General features: G+C 43.5%; 1 protein-coding gene across 3 annotated transcripts in view; it reads right to left on the bottom strand.

Annotated features, from left to right (window-relative positions):
- Positions 1–20,692, bottom strand: part of arhgef25a (Rho guanine nucleotide exchange factor (GEF) 25a) — a 44,442-nt gene extending 23,750 nt beyond the window's left edge. For 2 of the 3 annotated variants that reach the window (XM_070969171.1, XM_070969172.1), the window contains exons 1-2: positions 20,521–20,692; positions 19,332–19,470 (exon numbers count right to left, since the gene is read on the bottom strand). In XM_070969171.1, the coding sequence (XP_070825272.1) occupies positions 19,332–19,470; positions 20,521–20,616 (235 nt within the window). In that variant the 5' untranslated portion in view covers positions 20,617–20,692. Of the gene's footprint in view, positions 1–9,286; positions 9,806–19,331; positions 19,471–20,520 lie in introns of those variants that run through there. The other variant, XM_070969173.1, reaches the window with a different exon arrangement.
- Positions 20,693–20,973: the final 281 nt, after the last annotated feature.

The raw sequence follows: 20,973 nt of genomic DNA, 5'->3' as shown, positions 1-20,973 counted from the left end.
CACACACACACACACACACACATGCAAACTGTAATAATTTGCATCAGTATTCATACAGCAAGGCACCATTAAATGGTTTTATGTCTTATGGTCATTTGTAAAACAATGCTGAGTGCACAAAGGATGCCTTTGAAAAGCTAATTCCAAATTCAAGAAAAACCACGTGCACCTGTCAGCTTTTGTCTGTTTCAGATCAAATCCTGTATTTATAGCAAGAGCTCTCCATCTGGCTGTTAAGAGGGTGTCTTATGAATACGCAAAATCCATTCGAGTGTTAGAGGAAGACCTGGTGCTCAGGTCCACCTGCAAATCCATGGTCTAAGTCCACGGACTGAACAGTGATTGAACAAGTGAAGCAAAGAATAGAAAAGTCTAAATATTTCCAGGGCTCACTGGAGTCTCTAAAACTGTTTCTGTCCTCATTGCTCTCTGAACTGCTTTGTTTTCTTCTGCTTTGTGTTACCACAGAAACTCTTCATTCTGATATGGCCTGGGGGCAGCATTCCTAACTTTTTTAACTCTAAAATCATTAAAGCTCTAGTTGTCTTAGTTTTGCTGCTACATGGCTGTGACACAGAATGCCTGTTATCTCAACCACAGGCCACAAAAAGTGATTTTAAACCTGAAGCATTGGCCACAGTAGCCATTCTCTGAACGAAGAGCTGTGTGTCTGTGGCAACAATCAATGCTGCTTGCTGACAACTGGCAATCAGTGTGGTCTGCTAACAAAAAAGAGGAAAACAGCTCAATTTTGGTTTGCTAACAATGCTGTGGAGCAGGCAAAGACAGGAGAAAAGGTTTACTCAAGACTGCAGGGGCATCTTGGAAATGTGAATTTCCCAGTAAAAACTTCTTGGATTCCTCCACTGGACACATATTGTCTGCTGGAGTCAACAAGCGAGGTCAGCTAAGTTTACTGAAAAGTTGCAATTTACCCAGAATTAATTTCACGATTTAGTTACACAAAATAAAAAGACACTGTTAAGAAGAATGAACTTGTACAGAAAGAGACAAACAAGAGGCAGAATTCAGGTCAGAAGTCAACAGAAGAGAAATACTCCACATACTGATGTTTTATAGGGTAACCAAAAGGTTTAGGGCTGTCTTTAATATATGCCAATAACTAACTGGATGAGCTTTTATATCCACAATTTGAACAGATTTGATTAAGGCAACCTTTCCCAGGTTCAAAAGGCTCTCATGGTCAGTGAACAGAGTGTGCACGCTCAGCTCATCTGAATCTTAGTCAAAGCTCAGTCCCACTTCTTCAACACAACACCACATCGCTTTCAATATTGTCACTTTCCATTGTTTGCTTTGCTTTGTGCACTGTTATGGAAAGTTTCTCAGCGAGGCCTCTATCAAGTATCCTCTGGGGAGAGCTGCAGAGGAAGGGAGCCACAATCAGAGCACTTCTCTTCCCTGTCAGCCTGAGGGGACACTGAAGTAATAGTTGCACTCAACCTGTTGCTGAGACTTACAGTAAGCATGCTCCAATCCTGCTGGATGAAAAGATGTTCTGAGTAGAAGGCAAACACGTCTTTTTTCCATAGTCTAGATAGAGGTGTGAAGAATGACTGATTGAAACACCGTAAGGGAAGTAACCGAGTTTCAGTGTGCTGAGAACGAATGTCATACACACTCCTAAAGACTGCCGACGTAAAAAGACCCATATGGACTGAAAGTGGGGGTAGACTCACAGGGGGAAGTGGCTCCTCTCCCGCTCTGCGCTGTAGGAGAATTCTTTCTAAACAAGGTATGGAATGCACTCCTGTGTTTCATAATTTGTTCCCTCATTCTTCTCCTCTGCACGTTTACAAACAGAGCCCCGTGGAAGAGGGAGAAGTGAGGGAAAGAGAGTGGGAGAAAGAGGAGGAGAAGTGCAGGGGAGCTCTGGAAATATGTCAGGGGAAGGCCATTTAGCCGAGCGAAAGGGAAAGGATAATGAACTGTGAAAAAGGGAGATGGTGAAAATAGTGAGAAGGGGAGAAGACATAATTAATAGCCGTCTGACTGGCTGTATGCCGACCAGTCTGACAGAGAGAGAGCCGGGAGAGAGGACGAGGAGGGAGAGGAAAGGAGAATGCCCCAGGAATGATCTTAATGCTCCACTTGGTGTTCACATTCCAGGCCGACCAATCATGCAAGATTCAGCCCAAAATATTCAGATGATTTCTTCTTCCAGCTGGGAAACTGGGAGCACTGGGTTGTTACAAGCCTCCTCGTTCTTTCTTTCACTCCATTGCTCTCTCTCTGTCTCTCTCTCTCTCTCTGTCTCTCTCTCTCTCTCTCTCTCTCTCTCTCTGTCCTTTTCTCTTTTGCATGTGTGAGAGAGAAACAATATGGAGGAGATCAGTTGCACAGCAGAGACGAGACAGGGGGTTGGGTGGGAGAGCACGGAGGAGATGACGAGGTGGAGGGTGGACTGCGGTGCAAAGTTTAAAAATATCTCAGACTGCCAAATGCAAGGCTGGACCGCAGCAGTCCAACAACATACCTTCGATTTCAGCTATTTTTGCTGCTTTTTCCATAATGTCTGGAGTCTGCCTTATAAGCTGATGACAAAGACGCTTCTCCATCTGAGACATAAAAAGGCACATTGTGCTGTCACTGCAAATTTCCCTCACGTTTGCTGGTGTGGCTGCTCTCTGTCGAGTCCTCTCGGCTTGTTATCAGAATTATTCACGGGTCTTGGGGTCACAGATTAGCAGAGGGAAACCTGGGGATCGAGCTGCTGCATCTGTAAACACGAACACTGCTGAAGTGCCCTTGAGTAAGACACTGAACCCGACCACCCCCAGGGGCTTTTACTCATCACGCTCTCTGACTAGTCTGAGGACGAGGACAACAAAAATCAGTGTGGAAACTGCAGCAAATGAGCCATTTGTTGAAGCTGAAGATTGTAAAAAGAAAAGAAATACATGGACAAAATAACAGGAACACTTTACAAAGTTTTGCAAATTAATGTACAGCTGAGACCATTAGTTGTTTAACTGCTTAGCTGACTGACAGGCATGATTGCTTAGTGTTTTGATGATCAGTAAACCTGTTTTGTGTTACGTGACAGTAACTTCAATAGCTTTAGGTTTTGAACTGTTTGTCAAAAACAAGCATTTTGTTGACGTCACTTTGAGCTCCAAGAAACTGTGATGGCCGTTTTTCACTGTTTTGTGACATTTCAGACCAAACAATTAATTAATTTCACAGATGTAGCATATACTGCAGATGTTTCTGTTGTGACCGTGACTTGTACATGCAGTGTTTGTGTAGCTCAGTAATAATTGTGCAGTATGTTGCCAATGATGCAGGTATAACTAGAAGAGAGCCCTCAGCCGAGTAAAGATCTCCGTCAAGTGTGTCTGGAGGCTGTCTGGGTTCTGCGATGTAAAGCGTTAGTTTCCAAGAGAAAAAGCCAACAAAAGGAGACAAAAGAATGTGCCAACGTACGCCGTGTTGCCCCAGTGGAAAAAAACTGAAGCAGCTGCTGATCACCCGACCAGCCGGTTAGCTGGAGAGAGGAGGCAGCAGGCAATACAGTCACTGCAACCACCAGAGGTCCTTCAATTATAGATGTGCACAAAAAAATATTACGCTGATGGGTCCAGTTGCATGTGAGATTAACTGCGTACACACACACACACACACACACACACACACACACACACACACACACACACACACACACACACACACACACGTTAGGTTTTCATCACTTTGGGGACATTACATAGACTTACATTAATTCCCTGGAGACTGACACTAAGCATAACCAAAACCACTACTTACCTAACCTTAACCCTTACCCTAACCTTAACCTTAACCTTAACCTTAACCTTAACCTTAACCTTAACCTTAAGCTTAACCTTAACCTAACCTAACCTTAACCCAAGTCTTCACCCTAAAATGTAATAATTTACATTATGGGAACCTGCATTTTATCCCTGGCGAGTCCCCACAATGTGACTCTGTAAACAGATTTATGTCCCTACATTGTGAGTAGTACACACACACACACACACACACACACACACACACACACACACAAATATGACCAAATGCAGCATCCTCTCCAAGCTTAAGCTGAGCGGTGATAATGAACTCTATACTATGTATGCGCGTTTGTCTATGTAGTATTTGTTTTAGTTCTATCTTTTTATATGTGTTTCCATGTGTGTGTCTGTTCTCCCCCTCTCCCTGACATTCAACCATGTAAATCTGTGTGTGTGTGCGTGTGTGTGTGTGTGTGTGTGTGTGTGTGTGTGTGTGTGTGTGTGTGTGTGTGTGTGTGTGTGTGTGTGTGTGTGTGTGTGATTGCTGGGGGGAATCCTTGTCCTAACTCACTGCATGCATGAGTCAACACTCACACATAAACACACTCACAGCTGCACAGGGAACACATATAGATGCACAACGCACGCACAAGGCAGCACGTAGCCTTTCTCCCTCTTTAGAGGACCATAAAGGAAGAGAATGATATGAGAGAACGTAAAAGGAGTAGAGAGAAAGAGATGGTTATGGAGGAAGAGATGGATATTTTGGGTCCACAGATGGAGAAGTTGTTTTAGTCGCTATGCCGCTGGTACGGCTGTAGCCTAAACCAGCCACAACTCCCAGGCACAGCCAAAGCTACTTAGTGCCTCAATGGGGGGAACGGAGCAGGTCAGAGACATGTGGAGAAAAACACACACCAAATTACTGAGGATACCTATGTGTGTGTGTGTGTGTGTGTGTGTGTGAGAGAGAGAGAGAGAGAGAGAGAGAGAGAGAGAGAGAGAGAGAGAGAGAGAGAAGAGGCTGAGAGCTTTTTTGTAGAGCATAAACCTATAACTCTGCAGCTTTTTATTTCCCCTTATTATCATTATTATTCCCCAGGAAACCCTCCCACATGGAAAGAAATATATTTGACACACATTTGTTTTTTTAAATACAAAATGTTGGGAGCTTTGTACAACCCCTGATTCCAAAAACACTGGGATGCTGTGTTAAACATAAATAAAGCAGAATGTGATTATGTCGTAATCCTTTTCGGCATAAACGCAACCGAAAACAGGGCAAGACAAAATATTTAAATCAACTTTAATTGACTTATTTTTTGTAAATATATGCTTATTCTGAATTTGATGCCAGCAACAGGTTTCAATCAAGTTGGGACAGGAGCAGCAAAAAAAGGCTGGGAAAGTTGTAGAGCGCTCAAAAAAACACGTCTGGAACTTTCCACAGATAAACAGCTTCATTGGTAACAGCTGATAGCATCACGATTGTATAAAGAGTATTTCTGAATGGACTCTGCAACCTGTAGGAAATGTGCAAATTATTGCATTCTGTTTTATTTATATTTTCCACAGCATCTCAACTTTTTTGGAATCAGAGTTGTATGTTTTGATCAATGCTGTATTATTGTCATGCATTTCCAATCTCGCTCTCTGAAATATATTCATGTATTTGTTCTTCCTTCATATCTTTCACATGTATTTCAGAAGTGCATCATCTGATCCTATCTTATATTTTGAAAACACATTTTAAACATATTTTCTATGACCCTTAGATCGTATTTAGACATTAAATACTGTGTATATTTTCACAAAGCCTTAAAGGCATTTTCAGATGCATTCTGAAGAGCCAGTTGAATGAAAACCTGAAGCAAATTTGGAAAAAAGAGGTTTATACTCAACATATATCCATTTCCATATGGGCTCACTGTGTGCCTGCTTTAAGTGTGTTCTTACCTCCATGATCCCATCCTTATCTTTCCTTTGTTTCCTCTGTCTCTCTGGCAGCTTTTATGTGTGTCAGATTTACCTCAGGGTGCATCCCAAATACCACTAGGTGTGTGGGAGGCTGTGCTGCAGTAACGACGTAATGTAGAAATGATTGTGTCGGCCTACAATGCAGTGGCACATATATCATGCTTAACGTTACCATATATGTATAAGAAAAACCTTGTCAGTGTCCTCACAGGGAGTCTGTACAGACTTTTTCTGTGAATTCCTTCCTTTGTTTGAAAGCTGCTATTTGATCCTCAAAAGGAGTGAACACACACATTTACTCAGTGCTGAGCTCACTTTATTCCACCTCTCTCTCACACATTAAAGATATTTCCCAAAACGCAACCCTCCAGATGTGACCTGATCCACAGGTTGTATTTCCTGCCTCTGGCTCTATGGAGGCAATATAAAACAATGGCACACCATCTATTTTTAAATGGTTTGTCGACATTATTTCCTGGGAAGCAGCCCTCGCTGAAGGCCCACTGGCAGCCAGTCTGCTAATGTGCCATGCAGAGCAGCGCTGACATCAGACACACTATTCTCTTTCATTATATCCATCTCTCCACCTGTCCAACTCTCTGAGCTTCTCCATCATGTGGAGCACTGCCCCGATCAATGATCCCACCTCTCCCCTCCCCCTGCACTCTGGTTCATATAGTGTCATTTATTTCCTGTTACTCGATTTTTCATGCCTTCTGGTGCTTGTGAGTCCTGTAATAAACCTGCAACACACACTGTGCAGCAACAAACAACACATCTACACGCATTTGCGCATTATCATGCTTCGCTGAGGACTTCACGGCTCGTGTTCCTGCTTCATTATGCATTGATTAAGAAGAGGAAAAAAAATGGGTTGGAGGTCAGCAAAAGCCACTGATTCGCCTGTTTTTCTGGCGCACTGCAGTGCCCTTTCTGCATTAAAGTGAACTGGTTAGAAGCACGACTGATGACCATCTTGGGCATTTAGTCTGAGTGACAGCAGCTGAAATTTCAAGTTTATTCACTGATTGCTTCATGTGAGCGTGTTGGTCTGAGGGGGAGTGTGAATGAGGGCATACGTCGGGCACACATATGGTGTGACATAATGGCAAACTGCACTGTGTGTCATCATCCAGCTTGCAAGTAAGTGTTATTACACTTAAGTAGGGAATGAATCATGCAGTGCACTATAATTTCCTCTTGTGTCAGCGGAGTGGCTTTTTTAGAATCTGTGAATAGTGTAGATGCAGACAGCCTGTCACTGAGACGAAAAGAGGAAATTCTTTGTTGGCTGTTTGTATCACAGTCATGTTGGAAATCTGGCAGCTCACACCAAGCATTCACGTTGTATTTTGACCCTGATTATGTCAGCTTAGAGAAAGAAGTCATGGCTTCAGCTGGCATTTCTTAAAAAAAAAAGGAAATACTTGTTCTCCAGTCAAACATAATTTGACACTGTGACATGCTTGACCTGTAAGAATATTGTCTTGAGGCTGCCAGAAGTGCTGAGGACGTTGGCTGCTGAACTCAGACCTGCATTGTTCAGTGTTTTTCCTGTAAATACCACAACAGAAGCGGTGGAGTCCTGAGTGTCAGTTTAGCTCGTGCTCCCATTGGACAACTTCCAGAGCGCAGAAAATGAGTTTGAAAAGTCAAACGTATCACATAAAATGTCAGAGAGGGGACAGAGCTGTAAAGAGATATGATATAAAAAGGAGAGAAACAGGAAGTGCTATTAAAAAAAAGTCCATCACAGCTGATGCTTTTCCTGATGTTAATTATAGAAACTGTTTTATAATTGATTGGAGAGGACTGTATGGGAGCTCCTCAACATGCGAGTGGGACCAAATCCAAGGCAGCAACATAGAAATGTACCTCACATACTCTGCGAGTGGTTTTATAGAGCATACGGCTTCACATGAATAGTTAAGCTGCTCTAAGAGACTACTGTAGCTTTATAATGTGGCTTCCCCAAAGGGGGCACAGCATTCATTTTTCTTCTGCTCAGATTGTAAAGTGAGATCAAGAGGTTTTCTGCTTCTTACTGTAAAACATCAAACAACTCGTCTTGGACCTAAAACAGCCTCTTGATTCACTACAGGCTGTTCAAAGAAATCCAAGACTTTGAGATTGTTGGAATAATGCGTTCACTGTATGTTTATTGAGATTTCTTTTAATAGCCTGAAATGTTTCGTTCTTTCAATCCACCACATGTTAATACGTTATGACCTAAGCGTGCACGTATTTGCTATGATAACATGGCCGAGGTGTAGAGGGGAGCTGCAGGCTATGGAAAAGGAGAATATCCATTACATAAGAGATTAAACTGAAGGAATTTGAAGTATGTATCCAACAACGCGGTCTAGTAATATGAAAGCGTATTTCATGAGGCCCCCCCCATGTACAGAGCCTCAGCGGGTAGGTCCACTGTGTATCCCTTTGATGTAGGCTTGTAAAAGGGAAAAAACACACAGCATGGCACTGTGGTGTTAACTCATATAGAGCCATAAGACACCATTGTTGTTTTAACTTTGCCTCCAATCCACAGTGACAGAGGTCACATGTGTGCACAGGACAGGAACAGAGTGGAAAGCAACTGACTGACAGTAAGACCCAAAGAGAGAGAGAGGTTTGAGCTCTGGTTTTCCAGGCTCTCAGCTTGATGTTACAGTGAAGTCCTGAGTTTTGCTCTGAAAGTCGGCCTGTGGATGACTGTGCACACTCGCCAGCCTTGTTGTTATTACATATCGTGCCACCCGCTGCTTCTACTCAACCACACTGTTCTAATGGAGCACTGCAATTCCTGCTGCACTTCATTACAACAAAAACAGAAGAGTTGGAGGGAGAGAGACACTCAGAGACAAACGGAAAGAGAGGGAGAAAGAGAGGAGGGGGAGATTACTGCTACTTTGTTCAGCTCTCGCTGTTTGGGATAGAAGAATGTGAGTGGATCAGTCAGTTTCATCCATCCACGTGCTGCACGTACCTGACTGACACACACTCATCATGATGATGACCCTTTCCAAATCTTTCACACACACATGCACACACACACACTTTCTTCCTTTCTATATTTTTAATGGAAGAACGTGCGTTGCGTGTCCTCTTTCCTGTTCCTCACTGTGGAGTCATCTAGAGCAAGGACTTTTTTTCTGCGCCCACTCGGATGTGTGTGTGACACACATCTGTTGCTTTAGCTCGAGGTGGGAGAGAGCAGGCGAGAGGATTGAGGCTTACACTTAAACCATTAGCATACGCTCGCAGGAATGGAAGGAGAGATAAGGGAGAGGTGGGTGGACATCTGAGAAAATGTGGAGGAGAAGAAGAACAAGCGAGAGGTACTAAATAAGGAGGGGGGGTTGTTGCCTCAGTTCTTATACGATTAACAAAAATACACAAATGCAAGTAACAAAACAAACACAGACTCTCAAAAGCAGTTTTAAACTACAGCACCAACCTCAGGGCGAAGAAACTGACAAACTCAATGAAAATCACCATTTCCTGCACGTGATGTGTGTGTGTAAGTGTGTGACACTGACCTCTGACTCGGGCATAACAGCAGCCACACTTGGCTAGGACTTTACGGAACAAGTGTTGGCAGCCACAGCCTCGGTGGTGGCGGTGGTGATGGTGGCCCCCTTTCATGCTGTTGAACCATGAGCAGAGGTGGGCATCTCTCTCTCTTCCTCCCCACCCCTCTCCTTCTCTCTGTCTCTCTCAACCCTCCCTCTCTCCCCCTCACACAAGAAGGGGTTTACTCCTCAAAATGTAAATCCCCAAAAAGGTGTCAGTTGATCCTTCCTCCTCAGTTGACCACAGACAGACTCAAAGCCCACACATCCAGACCAAGAAGAGGGGAGAAGAGTCCACGTAAAAGAGCAGCAGCCAAGAAGAAATCCACACTCACAGGGGCTTTCAGCTGGTGATAAACAGCCAAGGAAACATTCCAGCAAGCTTATCGTTATGTTGAACGTGCCGCCTTCCCTCTGTCTCTCTGTTTTTCCTCTGTTTTCTTTTTGGTGCTGAGCTCTCTGCCTCTGTGAACTGCCTGGTCAAATGACACACTGGGAGACTGCTTCGGAGAGGGAGAGAGAGAGAGAGAGAGAGAGAGATAGCGAGGGGGAGTGAGAAAGAGAAAGAGAGAGAGAGAGTAAGGGGAGGGGTGAGAAGGGTGGAGTCTGCAGCTCTAGTTGCTGGCTATTCCAGGATAAGGTTCCCACTCCCCCAATTTCCTCTCTTCCTGTCCTCTGTTTCTCTCCTCTCAGCTGTTTCTTCCTCCACTCCCTTCTGTTTGCTCGCTCGGTCTGCTGTCTATCCAACTCAGGAGCAGGTGAAATGCCACGCTGAGAGCTGACCCTGGAAATAGTAACACCCAGGTCTGTAATGATACATAATGCTATTTACAGAAGAGAGACCATGTTGGGCTGAAGGTGTCATGTGTTTTCCAGTAACAGTGTCATCATTGCCATCTGTAAGTGTGTTTCACTTTCTGGCACTTTAAGAGTGCGTGTTCTCGTCATAGATCACAGTGGGCTTTCCTGACTGGGACAGCTCCAGTACTGACTTCTGGGTTCCAGCATAGAGAGCTTTCCTTTGTGTTTCCATGAAGAGAGCTCGCGGTCTCAAATTTCACAATGATGGCATGTTGGCATTTTTGGTGGGTGTGTGTAACACAAGTCATTTAGTCTGGCAATGCATTGTAGCACATACTGGGTCAGTCTAACAGCTCAGTAAGTCTTTGAGATAAACTAAGATGAAACTGATATTGATCCTTTGAATGAGTGATGGACGGTGACGGAGTAAGGGATATAGATAAAATCACCAATCGTGCTATGTAATTTTGTATTGCAATATTAATATGTATCATGACACAGTGGGCGGCACGGTGGCGCAAGCAGGTAGTGCGCGTGCCTCACAGCAAGAAAGTTGCCGGTTGCCGGTTCGATCCCCGGGCAAGGAAGCTTGCATCTGTGTGAAGCTTGCATGTTCTTCCCGTGCATGGGCACTCCGGCTTCCTCCCACAGACCAAAAACATGCTCGTTACGTTGATTGGTGACTCTAAATTGCCCCTAGGTGTGAGTGTGAGTGTGAATGGTTGTCTGTCTTTGCATGTTGCCCTACAATCGGCTGGCGACCGCTCCAGGGTGTATCCCGCCTCTCGCCCGTTGAAGCTGGGATAGGCTCCAGGGATAGGTGGTATAGAAAATGAATGGATGGATCATGACACAGTACATTTTCTGGAAATGTAATTAAAAATAATGTAGACATAGAATAAGAATAGGGTAATGTCTGTGTCTGGCTAATCAAGCAACATATATACCTGAAAATTATCAGTACTTCATGATGTCTATACAAATATTCTCTAAACCCATTACTAATGGAAGTGGCATATTTCCAAAAACATTTTACTCATCAGTTCCTTTATTGGGATAGCTACTGTTAATTCATTATGGAAAATAATGCATTTGTGTGATGCGGCATGTGTGTGCATTTGCGTTCAGATTATCAGACAGTGCATACATAAGCATTTGTGTCTTGTACTGGAAAAGAATGTGCATATCCTATGGAGGGGTTGTGAGTCGCAAGATGAAACACAGCACTGTATCCGTGCCCGCCAACACACACACACACACACACACACACACACACACACACACACACACACACACACACACACAGTATCTACCAGTCTTCATAAAGCTTTTAGTCATAATGGTTATGGTTATGATTACGTTTGTTTGTTTCTTTTTTTTTTCAGATGAGCCTGGAAGCTGTAAATGCCAACATATCAATACACACGAAGCATAATGTACCATAATTTGATGTGTTCTTTACAGCAGCTGATCAAAGTCAAACACCAAGTTATGACTCATCAGCCTTCCTTACAGAGTAAATCATAAAGTATAGCAGGTTTATCCAAGGCAACAGCTCACAAGGTAACCCACAGAGGCAGGAAAATGAAAAACATTGATGATAACATTATTATGAAATACTGGCTGTTCTGAGGCCAACCAACTATTTTCTGACCAATAAACAGCATTTCTTAGGCCTGAAGCAACTGAGCTTGTGACTCAGTATGAGATCTCATCTCACTTGTGTAGTACTCATTGCGCCATTCTCCTTTCACTCAAGCTACTATCCGAGTGTGTGGAAATCCCCACCTGATTACTGCAACAGAGACAAGTGGCATGACAGCGCCCACTCTCCTCTACGAGGGCACCGACGGCAACGAGAGACGGCCAAGTATCAGCCGGCACTGAACCAACAAGCATGCATAGACGCAAGCACGCACATCCCCGAGGTGCTTCAATGGTTGACAGGGCTGTCTCTCCAGGATCCACCTCTCCACAGTGACAGGGTGGTGGCAGACTGCTGTCAGGATGTTTCTGCTGTCTGCAGGTGACAGTCACAGCAAACAGAGAGGCCTGGCTGCCTCACCCATTACCCACACAAGCTGCATTAGACTTTACTCTCTTACCATTTCTCTGTTTCTTCCCTCTCACTCACAAAGATGCAGAGCAAACTAAAGAAGGAATATGTAAGAGAAGAAAGTTCTTCAGTAGACGGGGACACTCCACAGTGACAGACACATCATCTATTCTCAGGTTCAGGCAGCACGCTGGTTTGCCACATGCAACACTCTGTGCAGATAGATCACAATCCTCCCACCTCCCCCTCCCGGCCTCCCTCCATCTCTCCCCTTCTCGGTTTATAATGGATGCTTTAAGCGACTGTGATTGAAGGGGCAATTCACCAGAGGAATATTGAACAGCGCTGCTGAATGTCTCCACTCGTCTGATGCTGGTATGGCTGCCAAATGCCGTCGAAGCTTGGGAGCACCATTCAAAGCGGGTTGAGAAACAATGGATTTGACAGCAGAACAGCAGGTTTAACAGAAATGAGATGAAAACGAAAGACATCAAGACAAGAATCCGAGGGCAAAGCATTGCAAATTGAGCGAACGCTGCCTGCGCCATCACTCTGCACAAACATAGACTGCACAAAGGAGGGATAATGAAGAATACATTGCTCTGGAGATGCATTCACAATTCATGAAATGAATGCAGGGGAATCTTTTTTGTATGCTCTTATGTTAAGAGGATGCCAGAGTGTGTTTCTACAAAGCACCCAGTAGGGGGCATTTGCACTTGTTGCAAAAGGTTGATTGCTTGGTTCACTCACTTGGCAGGGCTGCTTCAAAGCAGGGAACTATTTTACTCTACTTTCATTGATGGTCATTTTCTTTTCTAATGATAGCATTACAAATGTTTGAAACATGAAGTATGTCACTGAGGAACAAACTGACATTATTATAATACACAGAGTGGGCAAATCTGACATGTAGTTGGTATATTGAATGCTGATTTCTGTATATTAGCCCTGATGGTCAACACCTACAGTATCACCCTCACAGTATGGAATGAAACCTTTGAATAAATGAACAGTGAAACTGGCCCATGAGACATGAACACAGCCCTGAATGTTAACAGAAAAGTGAAAAAAATGTTCCTCTCCTGGCTTGGAGGGGGGAGTGGGGGGATGTTAGGTGAGGCATGCATTAACACCCATTCATCTCCCTCCTTTTATCTCTCTCCCCCGCTCCCTCGTTCCATCCCTCTCCCACACGAGACACACAAACTAAAGATGATTCATCTGCACGTATGCTTGTACAGATGTGGAGAACGAGACATGGATGACTACAGCGATGGAGGATGAAGAAACTCTATACAAGTACATTCACTCCTAGCTGGATTTAAAGGCTTGTCATTTGTGTTTTTGTCTAAGCCAAGGCAGCCAAACAGGGAGAATATATCGTCTTTCCACTCTGTGTAAGAGACAGTCAATCACGTTTAGGAGGCGTGTTCAGAGCATAATCTTGAGTATGATTTATGAATGCAAATCAGCTCATGAAATACGCACAGTTTCCTAGCATTGTGCTGTAGCGACAATCTTGGTAAACAGTTATTATGAACACAATACACCCATGCTGGAGTAGACTTATTCGCAATGTACAGTATAAGATATGCACATTTAAGCTACAGTCAAAAACACAGAATTCATATGCCATAAGAATGCATTCTAAGAGCAACAGCAAATCTCAGTTCAGCAAATATGCAGTTGCTTATTCACAGTGTGTTCCCCAACCCCCCACTGACATTAGCCTCTCCTCACCCCATCAGCCAGCTGAAATCCTGCCAAAATATGCTCACTTAGATTTCTTTTTCCTTCCCCCCTCTCCCTAGCTTTTTATCCCTTAGCTCCTCTCTCTCCTTCTTCCTCTCCTCATCTCTCAGCTGAGCGCCAATTAAGGCAAACTGGCATTCTGGACAAGTCGGTGTGAGGGGGAGGTTTTTGGAGTTGGCTGAGGTCCCATCGTGGAGCAGAAGTCATAGAGTAACTAACTTGTTCTCTTCTGTCCTTCTGGTCTGCAGAGAATTATACTGCTAGCATACACCAGGGAGGCAGACAGGTGTGTTGCACTGTGCATTCGAGTGTGTGTGCCTGTGTGTGTGCGCACACTTCACCACTGGTGCCGTATTTCTCACTGTACCTCACCATACAGCGCAGTTCTTAGGCAGCAGGAGCGCTGCACTGCACAGAAGGGAGACACACCACCCACGCAGACTTGTTTCTCAAAACATCCACTCGTACCACCCACAATTATGAGCACACACCCAGAGACACACTTTGTACACACACATTCACACAAACACTTTCTCCTTACCAGCCTTTCCCCATCCAGCTTCTTTTTTAAGCAAACCACAGTGATAGTACTTCAACGGGAGCTTGTCAGAGTTTTCTTCCTCTACCTGCCCCATAGCCTCGCTCCCTCTCTTCGTCTCTCTGGAACTGGTCTGTGAACCTTGCTCTAGAGAGCAGTGTGCGAGCACAGGGACTGGGATTGCTGCTGACTGTGTTCAAGGTTTAAGCCTGAGCTAAAACGCCACCCAAAGGAGAAAATGTTAATTAAACAAAAGCAAATCCAGGGACCACCCACGGAGACACACTGCTGATTTATTTTTGTTTAATAATTACTGAGAACAGGAGTTTTACTGTCAAGGGAAAGAGACTTTCTGTAGGAAACAGAGATTTAAAGAGTTTTTGCTACACTGAGATACAGGCTGAGTCATCCTGCTAATCCTAATATACAAACTAATAAAACTGTAAATTGGTATTCCTGTTTTTGTTGTACATAAGTACATTCATGTGTGTGGATACATGTTTGTGCACATGCGCATGTAACACAGTGTCTCCATCTGGCTCTTTTCTTCCGGGTCAGTCTGCGGTCTAAAGGCCAGCTGTGCTGCGGAGTAGTGGCCCGTGAGGTGCCTGACCTGCCTGACCTAAGCCTTCCAGCTAGCCCTGCCTGACCCACTTCACTCAAAAACATTAACTTTCACAATTGAAGTCTACAAAAATAGACAAAAACACACATTCACATGTCAGGGTTTTGCAGGTTTTGCAGCTTTTTCACCACACAGTCATTTTACCAGAAAAAGTTTTTGCTGATGAAAGATATTCTATTCTTCAATACATCTATAATAGATGTTTTTAGCTTAGCGTTAAACCTGCGAAGAATTATGACCAGCCTCTGCAGCTCACCTCAGCTCATCATTTAACTGTCCGTCCCTCAACCTAACTGCATTTATTCACTCTCACAGTGTCATTTTAGACCACAGCAGGCACCTGTTCGCAGTAAAACACCACCTGCTCAGCACCAAGAGAAAATAAGCAAGTAGCTGGAGAACACAGTGGAGCACTGAGCAGCTAAAAACCCATGTATTGCCCTAAAGATTTGGTAGAGACCAAAAAATGAGCTAAAATGAGAGCAAATGGACTTAGATTCACCTGGTGGCCACAAACATGACTAAAATGAACAATAATGTTGCACAGTAACAGCTGGATGCGTAAATAAGCAACTGTCAGCAACAGCAAATTACTTCACCGTATAAACTTATAATCATGTTATTGCTGTGGTCACAACTTGTTTCCACTGCCCCCAAGTGGACAAAAGTTAGGAACTTGAACAGCATGTGGTAAAAAGTCCACATCCATGATTGAGTATTTGGCATTTATTTGACAAGAGGAAAAGTCTAATCTTAGGTCAAAGGTACAGATAACAGAATCAGAACTGTTCTTTGTCCATTGCTTACAACAGCATCAGCGGTACATTGCAAAACAAATGCGGAATATCAAACCACCTTGACATCATACAGGAACACAGCTGGTAGATGGAAGAACTTTTCAAATATTTATAGCAACTGTATGACGACATGGTTATGTCTAGCAATTTATTGGCCTTCATACACATAGGAAACATTTGCAAGAATGTAGGTAATTATGCTAATTACCTTTTCTGATTCAGAATGTATGAAGTCATCTGACAGAGTGCACCTCTTCTGCATTACAAGAGATGATATGGTAGATATTATAATCCTGTAAATAAACACATGTACACAGAATTACACCGTCCACCTGTGTGAGGTAATGCTGTATAATTTCTGGCCCTCGCAACATAATATGATGCAATATGAGGTTGATCTCTGCCCATTTAAGGTCACACACACACAGTTCAGGCCCAGGGTCCTCTGGGATCAGCACTTCATCTTGGATGGCACGCTCTCCCAGCCTCTCACAAAACCCAATATGGACAAGGGCATGCATTTTCTACATAGTTTACCTCACATCCACTTCAAAATATGATGAATGATGTAATTTAATTTGTACTCCAGTGAGGTGCTGAGTGCCACACTGGGTACATAGGCCTTCAGAACATAACTGTGTTTTTATGGGTGTCTTTTTTCATCAAGAAGGACAGAAAAGACTTTTTTTTTCTCTACCAAGCTCTCTCTAAGTTCTTAATTGAAATGGAGAATCCATTCATCATTTCAGGGATTTATTAGTAGAAAAATGGTGAAAATTGAGGGAAATAAAAAATTATTCTTGTGCGTTGACTGTGAAGAATTTGTGGTCCAGAGATGATTATGTAAGTGTTCTTCATATTATGTTTCAATAAATCACTTTTTCTGTACGTCTAACACAATGTTATGCTTCCCACAAATTGCAATCAATTCAGCTGCAAACGCGCACATTTAAAGTTAAACAGAGACATGCATTGTGTTTAAATGAACAGTGTATGTGTGTGTATTTCTGTTGATGTGGCTTCATGTATTTTTCCTTGAAAAAGACAAGTGTGTTGACACACAAAGCCACTGATCAGGGTTGCAGACACTGTACACATATTTTCTGGGGAATGTGAACATATGAATATGGCTGTTATATGGCTCAGGGTCTGAGGAGCTGAGAGACAGAGAGAAAAACTGCTGAGATTTGAGAGAAATATATGATCAGCAGGTCTGTGATGGTGGAAGCTAGGTTTAAAACGCAGATATCACTTTGAGGGAGAATAAAAGAAGAGATACATAAAGATTGGAGAAGTCAAACTGGACTAAGAATGACTACCAATTAGCAGGATGAAGAGCACAGTAATTGAGCAATAGGAAGAATTGGGGAAAAAAAGGTTGGCACTGTCCTGTGATTCCTCAGAAGCCACGAGCAGGTATCTTGTTTCTAATATATAACAGATGGCTCCTATGGACCCATGAACCATGTCTTTAAAGAAAGCTGGGGCCTCTCCTCTTTTCCCCTCTCTTCCACTGACACAGCAAGAGATGGAAACAACACTATGACCTCTGCCAGTCAAACCATGGCAAAATGTAATCACATGTCTCCTGTTCTCCATGTTTGAAGACTGACTGAAGCAAAATTCATCACGTGCAAAAAGGGTTTTTTTTAGAAGTGTTTAAAGCAGAAAACATGATGGCACAAGGAAAATATTAACTGTACAGAGTGCAGTTCTTCCATTAAAATTTCCACATCATTGACCTTTCGATGTTTTGTCTTTGAGTTCTATGTTGACAGTAATGTTGATGGTATGTTAACATGATTCTTGTAAATAGTGTATCTGATAGATGAGTGAAGCAATGTCAGTTTGTGTCAACACAAAGGGTACAAATTCAAGGTTTTGTGAGAACTATGTTTTATATCTGCACTGCACTTTCTGCACTACAGGAAGATGATGCAAACAAAATAACAATGCAATAGCTATCAGTGATTGATATTGATACATTATGATATTTACTAAAAATTGAGTGGCATGTGGAAAAGTCATTGCTGTAGAAAAACTGGGGTTTTTTTAAAAAAAAACAACTGAACACTCAAGTATTTATGATTATGTGATTCATCAGATTCTGCTCACATTATATTTGTTCATTTACAAAATAAAAGCATGAAGCATGATATTTCATAATGGGAATTTTGTCATGGTTTGATTAATGTGGAGATGGCATAATTACTTGTTGTCCGGTCCCACTCTGGGTACGACACTGTCTGTATCTTGTTGTTGTGGTTCAGATGTTTTTTCTGCCTTGTGTTTCATTGATTTTCCATCCAATTTCGCATCCGGAGGAAATTGAGCTATACAAAACAATTGAGTGAAGGAGCTTGTCTGGAACTGTAATAAACAGTCTTCCTTTTGGTCATCACCTTTCCACGTGGCCTTGAATAATGCATTTCTTTGCTGTTTTTTTTGCTTTTCTGAGCCATGAGCTGTATGCTAAAATAATGTTTGGCAGCATTAACCTCAACAGCACACTCCTTCCAAGTCAGACCATTACAGATAAGCATCGCTGACAGCTTCCTCTGGCCTCACTCACACCTCTTATGTACGCCATGTGCCGTTCTGCACAACAGTTAGTGGTCCTGCCACATGGTACACACCAACCAAACCCCCATGAATACACACACACACTCCCTCTAACCCAAACCCAGATCCAGCTACAAAGCTCCTTTTGTTTCATTCCACTCAAGGAAAATGGCAATGCACGCAACCCCTTCACAGCAAAGTCAGAATAAGTACAACCAACAGTGTTGAGGCAGAGAGGGAAGGGAGGCAGCTGAGCATGTTTTCTTGCCCCATCTGGAAAGTGTTGCATGCGTATACACATACACACAAGTACTCTCTCCCTCTCTCACGTACTTATGCATGGTACATTACAGCAAGGCAATTTTCTGCTATCAGTGCTAATAGGGGATACAGAGGGTGGAGTTTAATAAGAGTAAACTACCAGCACTCAGGTGACTCCAATCTGATACTTTCTCTGAGGTTATTACTGCCTAATGACCACCATCAGATATGGCAGATGGGACCCGGGACGTTTTTTATCCTGCATTCACATGTGGCAAACATGCATGAACAGGCTGAGCTGAAACTAAAAGGCAGCAGCTCACGTGGCAAATATAAGATTATCTATGAATCAAGAAGCCATCACTGTATACATGTGAGCAGCAACGCAGATTGTCGCAGGGAGTTTTTCATGGAAGTGACTGAGTGGCTGAGCAGGCTGTTTTAGATGTCACAGAAATCTGAGACATTTGGCACAAAGAATCAAAGCTGAGTCTGGAGGTTTCGTTGAGTCTCTAAGCTCTGACTGGTTTGGCGAGGACCAGTGTTTGGACTACCATTGTGGGTTTGAGGGTCACAAAATAATCTGTCATGCTCATTGCAGCCCTTTCAGGTCTTACCTGTTCGTTCTCTCCACTCTGGGTTTTCTGTGGCGGTGGCCTGCTGCTCCCACTCCAGCCCCTCTGGCTCCCACTGGCCCTGCACAGGCCCCTTTTCCTCCTCACTTGATGGGAGGTCCGCCTCACCCCCCTCTGAGAGCTACACACAGAAATGCCTTTGTTAGCGGTGGAGCCCTGCTCTCAAGGAGGAAGTGATGGTAAGATTGTACAGAGTGCTTTCGGTCACATAACCACAAAACATTATACCAGTGGCTGTTTTTTCCCCCCACTATTCCCTGCATCCTTTTCATCCTTTTCTCCATTACACATGGAGCAAGAATGCAATAGAAAGAGTCAAGGTCCAACTTTTGCCACAGAACTTGGATAAGAACTGCTTCACAGACAGCAGATTTTAATCTTTATTTAGCAGCACCAGAGTGGAGGTTAATAGAGGTAAGCAGAGTTATCAGTCCTCTGCAGGGAAGGAGGGAGATTATAATCACTGTTATGTTTTTGACCACTCTCTGCCAGGGAGGAAATGATTTATGAAGATAATCATTTTTTAAAGAGGAGGCAGAGTTTCAAAGAGAAAGTCAGTTTCCAGATGTTGTGTCAAAGCCTACACACTGCAGTTCAGTGAAGTTTAATATGGATTTACAATTGAATCTATAAACAGATATGTGATTAGAATAGTATTCATGTTTATATCTAAGAATGCTGCACAACCAACAAGAAAACACACTGCATCAGGAAACCAGATTTTTTAATGTAGGCATCTCTTCATTCATATGTGAAAAAGAGATAGAAGTAAAGGACGATAAAGGGAAGGAAGGAAGGAAACTGCCTGGTTGCAGTGAGGCGTTAGACCTGCATGAGTTTGTTTATGGTCAGATGGTTTAATCACCACTGCTCTGCTTCCTGTTCCTCTTGAAACATCCAAGATTCCTCCTAAGCACTGAACAGAGACTAGCAATCCTACCATCCCTCTCTCACCCTCTCTGCTTGTCTGGCTTGACCATTTTAGGCTCATGACAAAGTTCTGGGGATGACATAAAATAAACTTGGCATGTAATGATGTGGGCCCGAGATAAGCTGGACATCATGTTCCGCAAGCCCTGAAAAATACCTCCATATGTGTCTACCGCTGAATCTATGGCACTACGCTTTCATATAAACAGACAGAAAATACACAAACAGATCTACAACTCACCCACTGTTGATTGGGCATGGCCACAGAAGTAAGCACGTCAGCCATGGCTCCCAACATCTGGTCAGTGCGTCCCTGATTCTTCTGCAGCGCCTTCATTCTTTTTCAACGCCAACCAAAAGCTCAAATAATTCTCCTCTGCTGTCGTGACCTTTGATCTGTAACGCTTACACAATCTTTCTCTCTCTGTGTGGGTCCTCTATCCCTCTCCTCCGCCTGTTTTCTGCTCCTCCGGCTTGTCTCAAAGCGCACTGTGCCACAGTTTGGAGCTGAGCCACCGCAGCCCGCCTTGCTCTACCCTGACACACAGGAAACCTCATGCATATGAATAATTGATCCTGGAAGAGGGGGGAATGTTTCTGTCTGGACCTGGGAACATGCGCTTCAACGGGAGCCTCTGAGCTCTCTCCTTCCTTGTCCCTCTTTCTCCTCCAATACAGACACAGGTGAGTTGGC

Source organism: Chaetodon trifascialis, chromosome 8 (genome assembly GCF_039877785.1).
Source record: "Chaetodon trifascialis isolate fChaTrf1 chromosome 8, fChaTrf1.hap1, whole genome shotgun sequence".
Lineage (NCBI taxonomy): Eukaryota > Metazoa > Chordata > Actinopteri > Chaetodontiformes > Chaetodontidae > Chaetodon > Chaetodon trifascialis.
This window is presented reverse-complemented; position numbering and strand designations above follow the sequence as displayed.